Source organism: Sphaerodactylus townsendi, linkage group LG14, assembly GCF_021028975.2.
Source record: "Sphaerodactylus townsendi isolate TG3544 linkage group LG14, MPM_Stown_v2.3, whole genome shotgun sequence".
Classification (NCBI taxonomy): Eukaryota; Metazoa; Chordata; class Lepidosauria; order Squamata; family Sphaerodactylidae; genus Sphaerodactylus; species Sphaerodactylus townsendi.
In genome coordinates, this window is record NC_059438.1 from 20,984,708 (window position 1) to 21,003,388 (window position 18,681).

The window sequence follows — 18,681 nt, forward strand, 5'->3', positions numbered from 1 at the left end:
TGGTGCAGTGGTTAGGCTTAGAGACTAGGATTGGGAGCCCAGAGTGCAGTTGCAAACAGTTATGTTTCAATGGACCTAGAGGAGCATAACTCTGCCAGTGAATGTCTCTTCTTAAACTTGCTGGGTGACCTTGGCCAATCAGCCCAACCTACCACTCAGTGGCAGCCTCTACACATAGCACTTGCATAAAACTATGAAATGGAAGAAAACTCTGCATCCCGGCCTGAGCTTCTTGGAGGAAATGTACTTGTAAGATGTAAAAGCTGTTGCACTTTAATTTCCTTCACATTGCATTAGAAAGCTGATGCATTGTCATAATCCTTTCCTGACCTATATTGCAAAATAAAAATGAGCAAATTGAAAAATGTGAGTAACAGTTGCCAATAAACGGGGGAATTACATTTTTAATATAATGTTTAATGATTTAAAAGTAGAAGTATTTCAGTGAGAAGTAGTCAGTTGTTATAAGCAATGTTCTTTTAAAAACTCCAGGACCTTTCCCATTACTATTGTACTTGCTCCCCCCACCCTGTATTTACTTATTTCACTTTTACCCCATCTTTCTCTCCAAAGGGATGCACTTCATTCTCCTACTGTCAATTTTTATCCTCACAACAACCCAGTGGGTAGATTAGGTGGGAAGGTTGTGACTGGCTCAAGGTCACACAGTAAACCTCCACAGCAGAAAGTGAATCTAAAACTGGGGATCTTCAGACAATACTATAACAACTAAACCACGCTGTCTCTATCAATAATTCTGAAACAGAACAGAAAAGCTAAGAATGCTGCTATCACCATGCCGTTCTTAAGCAGAGTTACACCTTTCTACATCTGTTGAAATCAATGAGCCAAAATGAAGGCTAACAATGACATCGTATCCTGTAAGCCCAGTCTATATGCTAAGGGAAAACTGTCTGACTGTCTAGTTTTAAAGTTTTTTTTCTTTTCCAGGTTATGGCTGGTTCTGCAAGAAGTACCATTGATAAAAAATCTTTGGGGAAAGTATCACTCCCTCCCTTCCTAGCCCAGCTGGCTGCAGTTCTGGACAACCCTTCCATCAAGTCACTGGAGGTAAAGGGTGATGGGCTACAAGTGAAGAAAGCTTGGGACTTGCAGGACATGCACAATGCGGGCATGGCAGCTTCTACAGCCAGAGAGCTTGGCTACAGAGGAGGGGACACCGTTCCAGAGATGCTGGTCTCCCGGGGACCAGAAAGATCAGCCAGTCATGTTTTTTGTCTTCCTGTGATTTCTGGGCTGGGTGGTGAGAGGGCAGGCCCAGAAGGCATCTTTGTCTGAGGGTCTGCAACAGTTCTTGGCCACCCCTGCTGAAAGAAGTGGAAGGGGGTCTTGTCATGCAAGGATTTGTAAGTTAGGTTGCATTCCACATTGTAGCTCAAGTTGTATGTAAGTTCTATTATCTAGCGTGGTGTACTGTTGAAGAGCAGGCGGATTCTAATCTGGAGAACCGTGCTTGATTCCGCACTCCTCCACCTGAGTGGCAGAGGTTTATCTGGTAAACCAGATGTGTTTCCACAGGTTGATTGTTGCAAGGATACAACCGGGGGGGGGGGGAGAATGATGCTGTTCCCCACTTTGAGTTCCCATTGGGGAACAAGAGTCTACTCTAGGAGGAAACTCCTTTTAAGAGTGATTAAATTATTCACAGTCTATTTATATCTTTTGACAACTTACTTTGAAAAACCTCTTGATTTTCCATCAAGTGCCAAGAACCTTTGGAAAGCTGTTAAGAGTCTTTCTCTTCCATACTTCCATTAAAACTGCAATATTTTGTTAAGCTGCAAAACAAATTGTATCATTGTCTTTATTTTCCTTCTCTCTCCATCTTGATGCCCTATTATTTCTGTTATGCAACTGTGCACGTTATATATAGGTGGATTAAGAATAATTTTTAAATGGCTGCAAGCTGTTGACCCAGTATCAATCCCAGCTCATAAACTGCAGTCCTCCCCCCCTCTCCAGAAAAGTTCAGGGACCCCAAGCCCTGAACAAAATGTTTGTTCTTACTGTAGGTTTCCTCCGTGGAGTAACTGTATGCCTCCTTCCACAGTGGCACGAAGATGGGAAGAGCATTCTCCTCCATGCCAAACTGTATGAAGAAGAAATCCAGGGGCACCAAGAACTGTTTCCAGAACTCAAGAATCTGAGATCAGTCTCTGTGTTCCAGGCCTGGTTGACAACCTATGGCTTTAAAGCTAGAACAACAAAGTCAGTCATGATTTGGTTTCTTTTTGTCCCAGAACATAGAAGGGAACTCAAGCCAAGGGACCTGGTTGCTGCTTTTAGCATTCCATGCTAAAAGACTAAAAATGTCAGGTAGCAGAGTTCAGAAAGAGCTCTGCCTGAGGCCTTGAGAGCTGCTGCCAGGTAGCATGGAAAGTATTGAGTTAGATGGGGACCATTATCTGAGTCACCATAAAAATTTAGCCCATGTTCAAAAAATGAACAGGGCATGTTGTTGCTAGAGTTTCCAGCACAGATAAAACAGCCTGGCCATACCAGGCAGGGATTTCTAGGAAGGAGCTTATGAACAAATTGAGCAGCAGTGGCGTAGGAGGTTAAGAGCTCGTGTATATAATCTGGAGGAACCGGGTTTGATTCCCAGCTCTGCCGTCTGAGCTGTGGAGGCTTATCTGGGGAATTCAGATTAGCCTGTACACTCCCACACATGCCAGCTGGGTGGCCTTGGGCTAGTCACAGCTTCACGGAGCTCTCTCAGCCCCACCTACCTCACGGGGTGTTTGTTGTGAGGGGGGAAGGGCAAGGAGATTGTAAGCCCCTTTGAGTCTCTTGCAGGAGAGAAAGGGGGGATATAAATCCAAACTCCTCCTCCTCCTTCTTCCTCTTCCTCTTCTTATGAACAAACATTTACAAGACTGGCAAAAGATTGTGAAAACATTAATTAAAACCACTCCTCACTAGATTTTACAGCAGCATACTTTGCAATAGGAGGACCCCACACTCCCACCATCAGACAGCAAGTCTAAGGGACACAGTTTGCTCCGGCCAGGAGGAAGCAGGGGCCTAGCAAACAGGACCCAGAGTTTGTGATGTACCATGGGTGGCTCTTACTGGATCCAAACCTCCTTGGTTCTTGGTGTCTTTTCCTCTGCAGAATCGATTCTGAAGTCCTCATTTTCCAACATGCAGATTTCAAGAAACTCTCGCCCAAGGCAGAGGAAGCGGATGGCTCCAAAGCTGAAACCCCTGTCATCCTGAAACAGCCCAAGAAATCCAAGAAAAGGAAAAGTTCACTGGATATCATTGTGAACCCAGCTTCCAGTACAGGGAGTACACTGTCTCCAGAGTCTGCAGGTGTAGAGAGTGAGTGCAAACAGGAAAAAAACATCGAGGCCTCCAGTGGGCTGAGAGAGTTCTGAGAGAACTGTGACTGGGCCATGCTTTATGTGGAGGAGTGGGAAATTGAACCCTGCTCTCCAGAGTAAAGCCTGCCACTCTTAACCACTGCACCACACAGGCATTAACAGGACTGTTAACAGCGACTGCTGCTCCAACAGTGATGTGAGCTAGCAAAGTTGGTAGTTTCCTGGGGTAGCTACTATGTGAAGCCCAATTACAAAAGGCACCCCCTCCTCATCTCAAACATTAATCATGGTAAAAGCAAGAAAATAAGGCAAAGCTATAGCAAAACAGATAATATAGTCCTTGCTCCTCTTATATAGCTCCAATATACTATCTGTATTCCAACGCTCCTATCTTCATTTCTAGGAAAATCCCAGCGTCTGCGACCTTTGTACCAGTACATAAACTATGGCAATCCAGAGATGAATAGCCCATCAGAAAAGGAATGTGACCTTCCCCCACTGGAGATTCCTCCTATTTTAGAGAACAAGGCAGGACCCCTAGAACTGAGAATACCTCCACCCAAAGGTAACAAAGTTCTCCAAACTCATCAGGAGGGGGCCATGAGCAGGGCTGAACTAGAACAAAAGAATCTGGCAGAACGTTGTGCTTCTGAAGACCCAGTGAAAAAAATTGAGTGGCAAGGGCTTGTGCTGGGTGGCACAACTGAGAAACCCACCAGTCGACTAACACTGGCCTTCCACATTTAATTCATACAGACAGGACACAGTTTTATGCCAACTTTTTATTCTGTTTCAGTTGCAGAAGACAAAGGCAGAGATCCCAGGAGCCCTAAAAGTGCCAGCCCAGGAGTTGCAGCCAAGGCGGAGGTAGACAAGTCTACCCAGGTCGACATTGACAAGATGCTCAGCGTCTGTGCGGCTCACCTCGTCCCACCGCTTTCACCACAGCACAAATAGCACCATCTAGTGGAATGCTTTTAAAAGGCTCCCTCTTTATTAGATATTCCTTTCATCCCATCCAAATGTATTCCTCAAACATAGCTCATTCGGGTATCAAGCGTTTGTGCGACTGTTCTGCCAGTGATTGGTAAAATAAAAGGGAATTGGAGATGCAGCCTAAGCAGTCCAGTTCGGGCAGTTTCTAGAATTGCTAAGAGGTTCCTAGAGACTAGAACACCTAACATGCTCTCCCCAAGGGTCTGGAAGGAAACTCTTTCAGAAAAAAATGGTTAAATATGCTTGTTGGAGGAGAAGGGAGTCTGAATGGGTTTAATATCCACAAGACCGAAATGAAGCAAGGCAGAAGAGAGGAATGGAAGTGAGGATTCCAGAACTGGGTTCTTCCTCGTCCCGCCCCGATCACCTTGCTGGACTCAGCCTCCAAACAACTTATACCCCCACACCAAAAAAGCCAGTGGCTTGTAAAATGGGAGGGAAGCATGCCAAGGGGGCGGGGCAAACAGTTTTCTCTTTGTCATTAAAAAAAACAAGGATGGAATATGACAAAAGGAATTCTTCAACGTTACCATTTCTGGGCTGAGTTTTAAAGTGGCTGGGTGGGAATTACCTACTACAAGAGTTTGGGTTTTTAAAATCATCAGTGAGAGGGAAGATCTCAGTTCATTTCCCATAAATAACAAGTCTGTACTGCTCAATCGTTAATGCTGAACTGCAGACAGACCACTTAGCTCAAACAGATCACAGAATTCATAAGGGCATGGAGTTTGCAACTTGTAACTACTAGCAAGTCAGCTCTTTGGATGAAGACATAAGGCCATGCACTTGGATAAAAGCATACATTCGGACTCTGAATCATCATTTGTCTTATTTCAAGGTCAAATTCTAGTTTAAATGCAAATAAGACACTTTGAAAAATGACAAGGTAGTGTCATGTTAAAGACTCAGAAATCCAAGTATGTTTTGAAGCAGGGCCTCCCAACACATAAGGAGGCAGGTTTTGAATGACACCCCCCCCCCACCCCCCACAACTAAGGTTTGTAATGCTGAGTCCCAAAGTTTTCATCTTAGCTGTTGTGGGTTTTCTGCGTTGTGTGGCCATGAAGATGCCAGCCAGATATTCGGGTGAAATGTTAGGAGCAAACACTACCAGACCACAGCCACGCAGCCTATAAAACCCACAACAGTCAGTTGACTCTGGCTGTAAAAGCCTTCAGCAGTATGTTTTCAACTTACTTCATCTTGGTCATCATACTGCACACCAATACTGAAATTCCACGTAAACACACACTGTGGTCACAAAACCAAGGCTCCATTAGTACAGAGTTTGGATTTTTTTCCCCAGGCCCCTGCAACTTGTCACTCCAGTAGCAGAAAATAAACATCTGCAACTAAAATTAAAGATACAGCTGTTGCATTTAAAAATAACTTTAAAAGCTCAGAATAGTGGGTGGGGAGAAGCAGCACGTTCTCTCTCTGTGAGGCAGAACAAGCAGCTGATAATAGTTCCTGATTTTATGCCCTCTTGATCCCCCCTCCATAAACAATGCAGTCGTTTTCAAAACACATTAAGGTTGTTTGTTAATGCTTTATATTAAGGTACAGAATTAAAATCTAGTAGGAAACCATAAAAACATTCAAGTAAACAATATATCTCATACAAAAAATTAGCTACTGCTTCTCAAGTTCGGCCCAGCTAAGGACAGCTGCTCAGAAGACCTGGTAGATGAACGTTAAGATTTGTCCGGCAAGCAGCACCAGGATTCCCACAGAATAGAAGTGGGAAGAGGAACATCCAGTGTTTGATTAAATCCCCTTGCCTAACCAAAACCATTTCCAGCCTTAATGCCTCCAAGCAAACAGTTATAATTTCTACCAGCCCATGGCTAAATAAAGCAAAGATTCCCTTTCATCCCTTGACAGATGAAAGCCTGCCTCATTACACAGCCTGATAAAACACTGGACAAGCCAGTGATCAGACTAGCAACACGGGCTGCGGGGTTGGCCTCTGTGCTTCCAAGCAAGCTTCACCAGAGGAAAATCGTGGATGGGGTTTGCTTGGCGGCACTGAACAGGGCACGAAAGAAATGGGGGAGAAGAAGTGCGAGAGGCCTACCGGCCTCAATCTGATATACGCAAGCAGCAGCTGCAGTTGGCACAGTACTCAAGGTCTTCTGTACCCTTTCCCACAGAAAGAAGTGCAGTCGTGTGTGCTGCAGCGGAAACTGCAGCAGCGTCTCTCTGCACTTTAAGGTAGTGCAGATTCTCCGATAGCATTTGAAATGTTCTTTAAGAGTTGCTTTTGTCCAAATCATTATTCCAGGCACTAATGATAATTGAAAAAGTAACATTTATATTGCCCCGGATGGCTAGTAGGAAAACTTACTTTTCTCTATAGTTGCACCTGCCATCTTCCTCCCCATAGAAGCATGGGGCCCGGTGAACATGGAGGAAAATGGAAGGCGCAACAATAGAGAAGCCTTGCTTTTATCCATCCAGGGCAATATAAATGCTATTTTTTCAAAGTTCTATGTTTACTAGTGCAAGAAATAATGATCTGGAGGAAAGCTGTGCTTAAATAATATTATAAGCGCTATTGGAGAATCAGAAGTGAGGGGGGAACGGCAAGTGCTAGCACCCCTGGGGAGAATTCCACTACGAAAAAGGTCCAGGAAGACATGGCAGTTTAATCGCACATCTCCTAATTTCTTTTGGTGGAAAAGGGTATAGCAACAGGGACAGAGTGGCTACTGTCAAAGAGCAGTCTCACTCACACAGTGTAAATTCAAAACATTCAAACCGGATGTCAGAGACTGAAATCTGTCCCCTGTGCTGACCAAATGTAAAGACTCGCTTAATCACATCCACTCCAGAAAGTTTTTCTTTTTCCTCCTGTCAAGAGAGCAATCCTAAGAGATTTAACTTGTGTTCCTATTAAAAATGGCCTTCTCTAGTGCTAAGTGCTATCATGTTAAACTGGTTCTATGCCAAAGCTGTGCATAGAAGGGACATAAAACCTGCCCCACTGGCAAAGACCCCACACTTGTTTTAGCTGCTGCTGAGTGCAAAGGGCAATTCAAGTTTTCCTAACAATACGTAACTCAGAAGGTTTAGCGTTAAAACAACCAAACATACAAACACAAACCGGCAATATTTAAAACTCTCTGAATGAGTTTAAAAACAAAAGTATTTCCTTAAGAGGCTTTTACCCACAAGTATAACTCCCCATTACCTTTCCCTCCCAACACCCCAAAAAGCATCCATCTTGGAAAGTTTTCTGCCCATTTGCTCCAACTGTCCAGCTCTCCAAAAACTTTTCTCATTATAGGTTATTTCTCTGAAGTGCCTCACAGAGGTTTTGATTGGCATCTGGCTCCTCAGTCATGATTTCCACAGATTCCCACTCCCCAGACCGGCTGGATTTCTTAATGGCATCTACTACGCTCTGCATGTAGAGGCCATCTTCAAAAGAAGCCGCCATCACAACGGGCTTGGGATCCCAGGTCCGCTGGTCCTCCTGCTCCTGGAACGACTGACGCAGCGCTTGCACCAAGTACACCATTCCTTTGAGGTACAGCACAGGTATGTCCTTGAATCCTTTTTCCGAAAGCCCTGCACGGATGTCCAGAGAGTCTGCAAACAGGAGCTCCTCCTGGACAGCAGCGTTCTTCTGGCCGTACAGATCCGTCCCTCGGGCGACCAGGCGCCCTGCAGACCCGACAATCATGACCTCGTGGACGAACGATCCGGGCATGTTGAAGTTAAGGGTCACTGTACTGCAGATGCCTCCCGTCATCAGCATCTGGAAAAAGCAGAAGTCGTCACTGGTGACGTGGCGGATCCCGTTGATGGTGGAGTTCTGCTTCACAAAAGTTTTCAGCAGGCCGTGGACTTTCTCTGCCTTCCGGCCTGTCAAGTGAGTGAGGAGGTCGATTATGTACGTTCCCATGGTGTGCAGGCCGCCCCCGCCCATCAGCTCGTCACAGATCCAGTTGTACTTGTGGCTGAGAAGGCTGCCCCAGTACACGCGAACGTCGCAGATCAGGATGTCGCCCACATAGTTCTCTTCTATCAATCGCTTCATTTTGACGAAAGCTGGCAGAAAACGTAGGACGTTGCCTACGATGCTCATGAGTTTGGGGTAGTATCTGGCAGCTGTCACCATCCTGAAGGTATCCACCGAGGTAGCGGCTTTCTCACAGATGACATTCTTTCCGATACCTGGTGAAACACAGGAGATTGATTTAATTCAGAGGTCATCAGGAGGAAGAAGAGGAGTTTGGATTTATATCCCACCTTTCTCTTCTGTAAGGAGACTTAAGGTGGTTTACAAGCTCCTTTCCCTTCCTCTCCCCACAACAGACACCTTGTGGGGTGGGTGGGACTGAGAGCGTTCCGAAGAACTGTGGCTAGCCCAAGGTCACCCAGCAGGAATGTAGGAGTATGGAAACACATCTGGTTCACCAGATAAGCCTCTGCCACTCAGGTGGAGGAGTGCGGAATCAAACCCGGTTCTCAAGATTAGGAGGTGTTTAGGAGGCTAAACATCTCAGGAGATTTAAAAGTAGCCTCAGAAGTGTGGTCACATTTTAGTAATTCAGCCCTATAAAACCCTGGAGCCCAAAATCCAATTAGACTCCAGAGACGTGAGAAGTACTTATATTTATTTAAGCTTAAGCAGAAACAAACAGGCAGCCTGCATCCAGCTTTTATACAGATACATCTGTCAATTATTACTACATCATTAACACATCACTGATGACTTCATCTTGAGGTAACCTTCTGCATGAGAATATAGGACAGACCCCCCCTCACCCAAGCTAACCAGCATTCGCTCTGGTTAATATTAGGATAGGAGACTACCAAGGAAGTCCAGGATTGTCACACAGTGGCAGGCAACACCAAACCACCTCTGGGGGCGTCATACGTTAGGTGTTACTTGATGGCACTTTCCCTACATATCTGAAGTTTCTTGTTTCTATTTTGACTCTGCAACGTATTGTATTTTTTCCCTGCATGCAAATTCAGTCACATTTGCTTGCTCTTTTCTCTTGGCTTCCTTTCTGAATTCAATTTAAGATTCCAGGACTCATTTACCAGCTCCTGCCTATGTCAAGCCTCTGATATCTCTATATTCTCCTCCTCAGGCCTTGCATTCTTCTAGTTCTTAATTGCTTGTTAAACTCTCTCCCTCTCCCCCTCCATTTCCTATCTTCATCCGTTTTCTCCTTTTGTTCCTTATCTATAGCAACCAATATTCATTTAACTGATCCTCCTTTTAAAAAGAAAAGCCGGAAGACACATTTGTTTCAATTGACCTATGACTAATTACTTTTGACCTCCTCCTCCAGCTTTCAGTCTGCTGATTTTATTTCTGTCTAAATTAAGACTAAATTAAGACTGCAAGGCCAGTAAGCAGGGCATCTCTTTTTGATGTTCTGCACAGTGTTTAATTCTCGAGGTACTTTGCAAAGACTCTTAGAAAAAAACAGTCAAAAGCACTCTTCCACCAAATTCCTGCCATACCCCAAGTAGAATGACAGGATTCTGATCTCAGATCCCAGCTATGATAAATTTTGCACAACCCTTTCAAATTACACGTATGCTTTTGCACCACACTGCAGCCTTGAGAGAATCAGCTTGACTCTCAGGAACGGGATACTTCTTTCCCCATCTGTTCTGCATTTAGATAGCCAATGATCCTTTTTAGCATGCAAAAAAAACATTTGCTCCCATAAAACATTTCAAATAACACTAAATTGTCCTGCAGAAATAAGTAGGGCCAATCTGAGCCCCTCCCCTACATCAAGTACCAATTTCATCAACAGAAGCCAAGATCCGCTGGTCAGCAACTGGCAAAACAGCTGCTAGGTCTTACTCTGTGCTCTAGCAAGCACCAAGCCCAGATTTCTTGCAGACATTCCCTATAAAGTTTAACAAGCCTTTTGCTTCCTGAAGAACACAAGACCACACCAAGAACGAGCAATCACTTTCCTTTCAGCAGAATTTCTCCTTGGCCCATTGGTAGGGGTAGGGGTCGAGGGGGGGGGACCACTATAATGAAGTGGCCTCTGCAGACTCTGAGTGGTGGGTGAAGCAGCAGAAATATGCCGCTGTATTTTGCTCTGTCCTTCAGGGGCTGTGGGAATGCAGGAACTTAATTTAATCACATGATTATAAAGATTTCCCTTCTAACCTCTATAAAAATCATTTTTGTTTTGGAAGCTTGCCAGCTTGTATCAGCTCTGTTCAAGAAAGAATGCAGAATCCGTTCCAAGAGATACTTTCACCTTGCTGCTTCCTGTTTATCAAACACTGAAGTCTTAGCCATATTTATAATGCTCAGGAAGGACACACAGAGCCAAACAATTGGGCTTCGCATCCTTTCTGTGAGTGTCTAACTGTAATATTTCTTTTCCTACACTGATGCATTAAAATTCAGTTTTATTGCAAGCTGCTTGACTAAATTCAGGAGAAAATCTCTGCTCTCACCCTGTTACTTCTGTTGAATAAGGAATACACTGCTGTTCACAAGGGCTAACTAACCTACTGAAAACTGATCCATAGTGTAAGAGCAGAATGCAGTCCCATCAATTATTTTTCCACTGTGTCAGACATTACATATCTGAGGGTACAGTATACTCCTCCCCCACCATAGCAGTTGGTATGCACAAATCAGGACAGGAAGTCATATTTTTGTAACCCTAGATGGCCCATGCTAACCCTATCTCATCACATCTCAGCAGAGTCAGCTCTGGTTAGCACTTGGATGGGAGACCACCAAAGAAGTCGAGGGCTGCTATGCAGAGGCAATGGCAAACCACCTCTGTTCATCTCTTGCCTTGAAAACTACGAGTCAACTGCAACTTGATGACCATTCCATTACTACATTCTGCTAATACTATCCCCGCACTAGATTTTTTTTTCAGGACTTCACATTTATATGATACAAATGTAAGGCTCCAAAGTGAAACATATGGTTTACAGTAATCAGTTACACAGCAACCACCATCAGATGCCAGCTGCTGTATACAACAGAGAAGAAGAATTTCATTCACAAGCCAGAATAACGTGTTCCAATTCAACAGCCAATATACAATACCTAGAGCTTTCACGGCAATTTGCCGTGTCAACGGTGGGGGGATGTTGATGCAAACCAGGTCCACATCCTGATGCAGCAAAACATCATCTGTCCGGCTGGTGTAGAAGGAAATGTTCATTTCCTCAGCAAGTTGCTTTGCTTCCTCTTCAGTCTTCCCCCAGAGGGCCTCGATGGCGAAGCCTTCTGCCCGCAGCAGAGGAACCAGCACCCGAGCAGTGCTCCCAGTCCCAAACACCCCCACACCGGGAAGCATTTTCATGGTGTACGGTTTTCACAAGTAGATCCCCCAGCACAAGCCCCGGGCACAAAGACCAAACAGCTCAGCATGCTGTTTCATCCACAGCTCCTAAAACAGGCAGGGAGGAAAAAGACACAGTGAATATTAGCACTTGCATCTTTCATACACGCTGCGTAAAGCAACCGGCTCTTGATGCTCAACGACAACACAAGCATAGTTCAATACTCCAGTTGGACAAAGCTGCTGAATATTCATCTATGTTTCTTCTTTCTGCTTTCAAAGCTTGCTCTCATGCCACAAATGCCAGTAACTAGGGGTGTGAACCACCATTTTTCCTGGTATTTTTTGGGTTCAGGTTTAATATTCTTGGAAACTTCTGAACACCCTCCCCCCAGCTGTATCCCTATACAGACTTTTGTCAGGAACTAGAAGTTTTTCAGGTCTCTTAAACCCAAACCTGAAAAATTCCAGCTGCATCCAAACTCCACATGTGCTCAGACACAGCAGGTGGTACAGAACTCAAAACTGGGTTCAGAGACCTAGCCAGCAGATAAGTGAGGAGGAAAGAGAAAGGTGTTGTTGTTTTTTAAATAATGTTGGCATGGTCGAAGTGGCCTGAATAACGCCAATTTATTCAAGATCTTCTTTTCGGCTCTCTTAAATCACCACCATTTTGGAGGGATAACCCACCCACCCCAAAATACCAATAAGGGTTCTGTTCAGCGCTGCCAAATGTACATCTTTACTACCCTGTTTCCCCAAATATAAGACATCCCCGGAAAATAAGACGTAGTAGAGGTTTTGCTGGAGTGCGAAATATAAGGCATCCCCCAAAAGTAAGACGTAACAAAGTTTTTGTTTGGAAGCATGCCTGACAAACAGAATACAGAAATATAAGACATCCCCTGAAAATAAGACATAGCACATCTTTGGGAGCAAAAATTAATATAAGACACTGTCTTATATTCAGGGAAACATGGTAGTAACACCTGTTATTACAAGGAAATAATCAATGTGACATCTAACTACATAAAAGCATTTCTATAATGTTTTTGAAGGCTCAAACTGAATCACATACATTATCTTACAATCCCTACTAGAATTCTATGAAGTAAGTCCATGATTACCTCCATAGTACAGATCACAGAAAGCAAATCTGAGAGAATTGGCTTATTTAGGGCAAACCAGCAAGTTTACAGTTTACGTGACATTTGAATCAGGGATTGACTGCATCCCAGTTTTGTAGTATACACACCACAATTGCCCTCTCATTGGAAACTTATTTCTCAACATAGCTTTCTTTCCCCCAAATTTCTTTCCAATAGAAAACATTTAAATGTGGGACCTCAGCTGGCTGCTCAAAGCTATTTCAAGCTACAAAAAAAGCGTGATGCCAGCAAGCTAACTCCCAAGGGATCGGGCTGTTAAATGGAAGAAAATCAAAAATGTCAAAGCTAACCAAGCCATCTAGTTCTACAATTTCCATGTAAACAGTAAAAAAAAGGCAGGGAGCAGATGGTATAATACCCGAAAACATCTTTAATGGACATCTAATAAACACAAGCACTGCACATTACTTGAAGCATTCATTTTACTTTTATCATAAGCAGCTATTTTTTATCATAGGCTGGCTAATAACCTTGCTATGCTTTATCTGCTTATCTGCAGGTTTTATCAGAATGGCCTTTGGTTCGTAGAACATAATTTCAAAATCCTTATGGGTATCAGTTACATGCAAATTTACCTTCTTTTTGAAAGATTATACAATCAGGATCAAATTAAAGAAACGTAAGTAAATACATAGACAGACACAAGGAGATACTAATTACTCCAAGAATGTACAGAACTGGGCAGGTATTGATTTTTCTGTAAATCAACCATACTCACAGACTGAAAGGTGATTGTGGTGAGGAACAACTGAACAAAGAGAAAAGACTTGAAACCCTCTGAAGTACCACTGCCCTACTAACAAACAAGTACCACATTATCATGTTTATCATTCAGAGCAGCACTTGTCCAACAGAAATGTGTAGGAGCGGTTTTCTCATTCAGAACTGACAGTAGCACTGTAGGCCAGGATGACAAAAGCTAGCTGCTAGATCTTGCCAGGCCATCAATTTGGACACCTGGGAGCACTGGAGACAGGGCAAGGGGTGGAAATGATATTGCACAATATGCTGAAACTGATGTGTTGCAGAGCATCATTTCTGCTCCCCACATGTCTCCTGCAGGCTCAGACACAATGGCAGTTTGGAGGGCTGGCCAGCTGGCAGACTGCCCCCACCAAGAAGAAGGCAAATGGCAAGCCTACAAAGGTAAGGAAGCCAAATTCCCAATCCTGAATTTTTAAACAGTCATTCAGATACAGACACTTGTATCAACTCCAAACTTCCCTAAAGCCCCAATCCCATGAAAGTGATAACTCCTATAAAGCACCTGCTACCTCATACAAATTTAATAGCATAGTGTAGTGGTTAGTGGTTAGGGTTGGACTAGGTTCTGGGTGGCTGAAGTCCAAATGCCTACTCTGCCATTGAAGCTTGCTGGGAAGCTTTGGACCAGTCATGCCCACTAGTCCAGTCTACCTCACAGGATTGATGTGGAAATGAGAATGTTGCAAACCACTTTGACTTCCCATTGGGATGAAAAATGGGGCATTAATGAGGAAAACCAATTAACGAAGTAAACAACTAATACTGATGTCCTCATAATCCAAATAAGCTGACCCACAAAAGCTCACACTAGAATAAGTGTTATTGTTAGCTTTTGAGGTGCCACTGGCTTCTGTTTACTTCTGCCATTACAGACTGACACAACTCCCCTTCTGAATCACCCAATAAGAACAAGAATACAAGTACCTTTTCCTACTCACCTCTGCTCCTTTGATTCACACCTCTATACACCAACGGCAACTTCTCTCCTCTTCAAATCCCTATACTTACCTCCATGTTCTCCACACAGAAATAGAGTTGGAAGGGATCTCAAGGATCATCCAGTCCAACCCCCTGCACAATGCTGGAAATTCACAACTACCTCCCCTCCACTCCCCCAGTGAGGTTTGCTGTATGCCCAGAGAAAGGTAAAAAAAAACAGGATCCAATTTGGAGGACATAGAAACCCTTGCCTCTTCCACCTTTGCACTGCTATTGTGTCCTTTCCTGCTCCAGCCCTCAAATCTTCCACGTGTGTGTAAAGCACAGCTAACTTACAGCAACCCCAGGCAACAGACTAACAGAAGAGGTTTGCCACTGCCTTCCTCTCCATAGCGACCCCAGTATTCATTGGTGGTCTCCCATCCAAATACTAGCCAGGGCCGACCCAGCTTAGCTTGTGAGATCACCTTGTCTTAAACACACAAACATCCAACTGCGCTTCAAAACCTGCAACAAGTATGGAAAGTACCCAAAAAGTTTTTGAGCCTTTAAAGATACACATACATATGTATGCATATGTGCACACAACGTGTTCCTTAGCGTTTTATTATATATGACCTCAAGGCACTTAGAAAAAAACACACAGAGAAACAACCTATACATAAAACGTGCTTGGTGATTTACCTGCAAATATTTCTAAAGCGATGCAACATATTTTATTTTGTCATCTCAACAAGCCAAGAACACTACAAGTACAAAGGGAGGAGCTGTTGAAGATACTAGGATACTAGGAAAGGTGGATAAGTAGAAAACCCAAAGGAAAGAAGGAAGGATAAGGAAATCAGGAAATATCAGTGGTCACACCTCTTCCCTTTGTTCCTTTTGACCCATTGCAGGAAGAGCAAACAGAAGCCTTGCGGTAGTTTAAAAACTATTCTGGGAAAACTTATACTGGAACAGAATTCGTGTTAGTCATGAAAACACTAAGACCCCTAGCCAAGATATGGCTTACACAACCTGCCAGCTTTCCACAACCCTCCCCATAAAGTTGCAAGTCCCCTCCACACAGACACCATCACCTGGCCACTTACCTCTTGGAACCCCCCTCCTTTCTTTCCCTTCCCTTCCCTTCTAGCTCCGCCCTCTTTCATTCTTCCTCCGCAGGGCAACGATTATACACACCCCAGCACAACCGCTCCCGACTTACCTACACACAGCGAAGGGAAATTCATATCTACCTGAAGACCTTATTCACCTTAAGAGCACTCTTTTTCTCGCGCGCAAGGATACAGACAGACGGAAAGGAGCGCGGCATTCACCTGAGGGCCGCAGCGCCTCTCCGCTCACCCCTCGCGCTCGCTCACGTACGCGTGCGCGCGCACCGCCTCCTCGTCCTCTCGGAAGAGTATCATGCACCGGCCTGAGTCGGGTCTCCCACCACCCAAACGGCGTCAGGGCTCGTGCGCATGCGCAATGGGAACCGTGGGCGAGGGGGAGGAAGGGAGGTGTTCTGCTGCCGGCTGCCTCTTAAAGGAGTCGTAGCATTTTCTCTGCAGACTGTCTTCGGCGGCGTCTCTGCCACAAGTGTCTCCCGAGATCTTGGACGTTCTGCATGTAACGTGCTGACCAGCATCAGGTTGAGGTTAAGTGGAAGGAAGAGACGATAGGGTTGCCAACAACCGGTAGCAAAAATGTCCTGTCCCTTTAACAGAGGCATCGTGAAATAGGCACGTTAAGTTCCGTCTGGTAAACAACACCCCGGTTTGCATCTGGCCGCCCACCTGCATTCTCAGTGGTGACTCCTATGGGGCATGGAAGGCTGCGTGTAACCCATGCATATGTCATGGCCTGCCTTAGGAGTTCAGGAAGGCTCTCACTCTTCTGTCATTCAGTATCAGATTATGTGAATGTTCAGCTTTCATTTAAAAGTCTGACCTCTTATGCTGCAGAGAGATGCCTTTCCCCTTAAATCTCCACAATGAAAAGGACCATATCCTTCTAAAAAATAAACAAAAGCTGGGAATACGGAAAACTCAGTAGATTGTTAAAATGTTTTGATGCTATAACCATGTCAGTTCTAGTTTTCCCAGAAAGTCCTCCAGTTGCCAGTTAGGACTCCAGTTTACCCAGCTAAGCCAGGAAACTATCTCAGACTCAGATTTCTGCCCCTCAGGAAGTGAGTGGGAGGGAAAAATGACCTTTACATAGTGATGCTGTAGGAGTTCCTCCTGGAAACTAGGGGAGGCAGCCTAGAGAGTCATCTCAGAAATGATGTCACATCCTCATCAAACTGTGGTCTCCCTAAATATTGCCCCCAGATCTCCCTACATTTGCCAATACAGCATTGGGAACCCTACTGAGGGCTGGGGTAGAGAACTGGCATCAGCGTAAGGGGTACCAGGAAGAGCCAGACTTTTCTGTTTACATGAGAGCCACTCCAGCTTTGATCTTTCCCAGAACATAACACAGGAGATTTAGGAAATATGGGGAAAACCTGGGAGATGCACAAAAGCATGATGATACCCTAGAGGGGAAGAAGAGAAAAGGAGACCAAAGGCACCAAGCCAGAACAAACAACCCTTGTGTAACTGACCAAAACCCATATACAACAGGAAGTGGCAAGATCTGTTATTTCTCACTGGCACAGTGTAATCAAATCTCTCGCCTGTCTTGCCGCTGAACAGCTCTTCTTTCAACCACACGTCACCCCTCGCTGCACTCACCTCCTCTGAGCCCTATGGGGATAGGGCAGGATAGAAATCGGAAAAAAAAAATGTTAAAACCTCCATAAGTATTTTCTGTTATCCTGACCTGGGCTTAGGCCACAGTTGAAGCCCTATAGGATACAACATAAGACCCACCAGTCCCATTGGGCTGCCTTACTTGAAGGCACTTGACTGGCTTCAATATTCCCCTATTTATAAGGAGGAAAATTTGATCTTAAAAATGACCATGTTTCCCACATTTAGCACAAGTCATCCAGACATTTAGTATGCAAATACTAACCCTTCCTATTCGAAGCCTCGATGTCATTTTTTTTACGCCTGTCACTTATTGAGGCCAACTTACTGGCGGTCCCTGGCCCCTCGGTGATGCGGCTGGCCTCCACACAGGCCAGGTGACCTTTTACGGCGTCTTAGTTGGCCCCCCGCCTGGTGTGGGAACGCCTCTCCCACTGCTGTCCGGTTCCCTGGCGGACCTTTTGGGAGTTCCCCAGAGCCTGTAAGACGGAGCTGTTCCGGCCGGGCCTTTGGAGGAACCAGCCGCTAATGGTGCCCCCCCCCCCCCCGCCCTTAACACCTGGGCCATTAACCATCTAATGAGACTCGCCATGCCTCCCTTTTTCGTGGGGAGGGAGGGACTTTATGTTATTGGATTGCTGGATGCCACCTCACACTTAAATTTAAATTCAAATTTTTGAATTTTTAAAATTGGACTAAGAATTGGAAATTTTTATCGCTGCTTTTATATGTTATCATTTTACATTGTATTTTATATGTTGTGCACCGCCCAGACCCCTTCAGAAATGGGGCGGTATAAAAATTTAATAAAATAAATAAATAAATTTGTCAGACAGTTTCCTTCCCACTTCGAGTATTCCCTCATCCTCGTCCCACTTATCAGCTGGGGCCTACTGGTGGAATCAACACGATGCTCCGTGTTTGCCTCTTAAGGGAGCAGCTTCTAGAGACACACCAGTATAACTCATGAATACGATCTCCATTGTAGCTGGGAGATCTGGTTTAATAAAGGTCATTCTGTTGTGTGTGATGATTCTACCCAATTATCTGCAGAAGGCAGATCGGTATTGAAATTCATGTGAAATATTCGTAATAGCTAAGGGTTGCCAAGTGGCAAGTGACTTATGACAACTCCTTGTGGGGTTTGCAAGGCAAGGGTTGTTCAGAAGTGATTTGCCATTGACTTTCTCTGAGTAGCAATCCTGGGCTTCCTTGGTGGTCTCCCATCTGAAGACTAACCCTGGGTGACCCTTCTGGGCCATTCAGGCCCCTGTGGAATATTCATACACCTACCTAAAAATTCTCCTCCGTTCACAATTCAAGCTTTCATAAACCACTGTGCTACAGCTGCCTGCAATACTCAATTGAAGGGCGAGGGAGAGATCTATCTTATTCAGTGCACAGGTAAACAGTTACAAAGACA

At 44.7% G+C, this 18,681-nt stretch overlaps 1 protein-coding gene across 5 annotated transcripts; it reads right to left on the bottom strand.

Moving 5' to 3' along the window:
- Positions 1-5,877: 5,877 nt before the first annotated feature.
- Positions 5,878-15,968, bottom strand: GFOD2 (glucose-fructose oxidoreductase domain containing 2). Of its 5 annotated transcripts, none has more exons than XM_048515939.1 (3): positions 15,837-15,968; positions 11,407-11,752; positions 5,878-8,525 (listed from the first exon to the last, which is right to left on the bottom strand). In XM_048515939.1, exons 2-3 carry the CDS (start codon positions 11,663-11,665, stop codon positions 7,627-7,629), a joined length of 1,158 nt encoding a protein of 385 aa, XP_048371896.1. In that variant the 5' UTR covers positions 11,666-11,752; positions 15,837-15,968; the 3' UTR covers positions 5,878-7,626. The 5 variants fall into 5 exon arrangements, with proteins under 5 accessions (XP_048371896.1, XP_048371895.1, XP_048371894.1 ...); XM_048515938.1 differs by having other exon boundaries at positions 15,773-15,952; XM_048515937.1 differs by having other exon boundaries at positions 15,725-15,952.
- Positions 15,969-18,681: the final 2,713 nt, after the last annotated feature.

Bases quoted from the DNA above. Each gene is read 5' to 3' on its own strand.
- GFOD2 (XM_048515939.1), bottom strand. From the start codon at position 11,665: ATGAAAATGCTTCCCGGTGTGGGGGTGTTTGGGACTGGGAGCACTGCT. The intron at 8,526-11,406 runs GTATTGTATATT...GTGTTTCACCAG, and splicing joins AATTGCCGTGAAAGCTCTAG to GTATCGGAAAGAATGTCATC.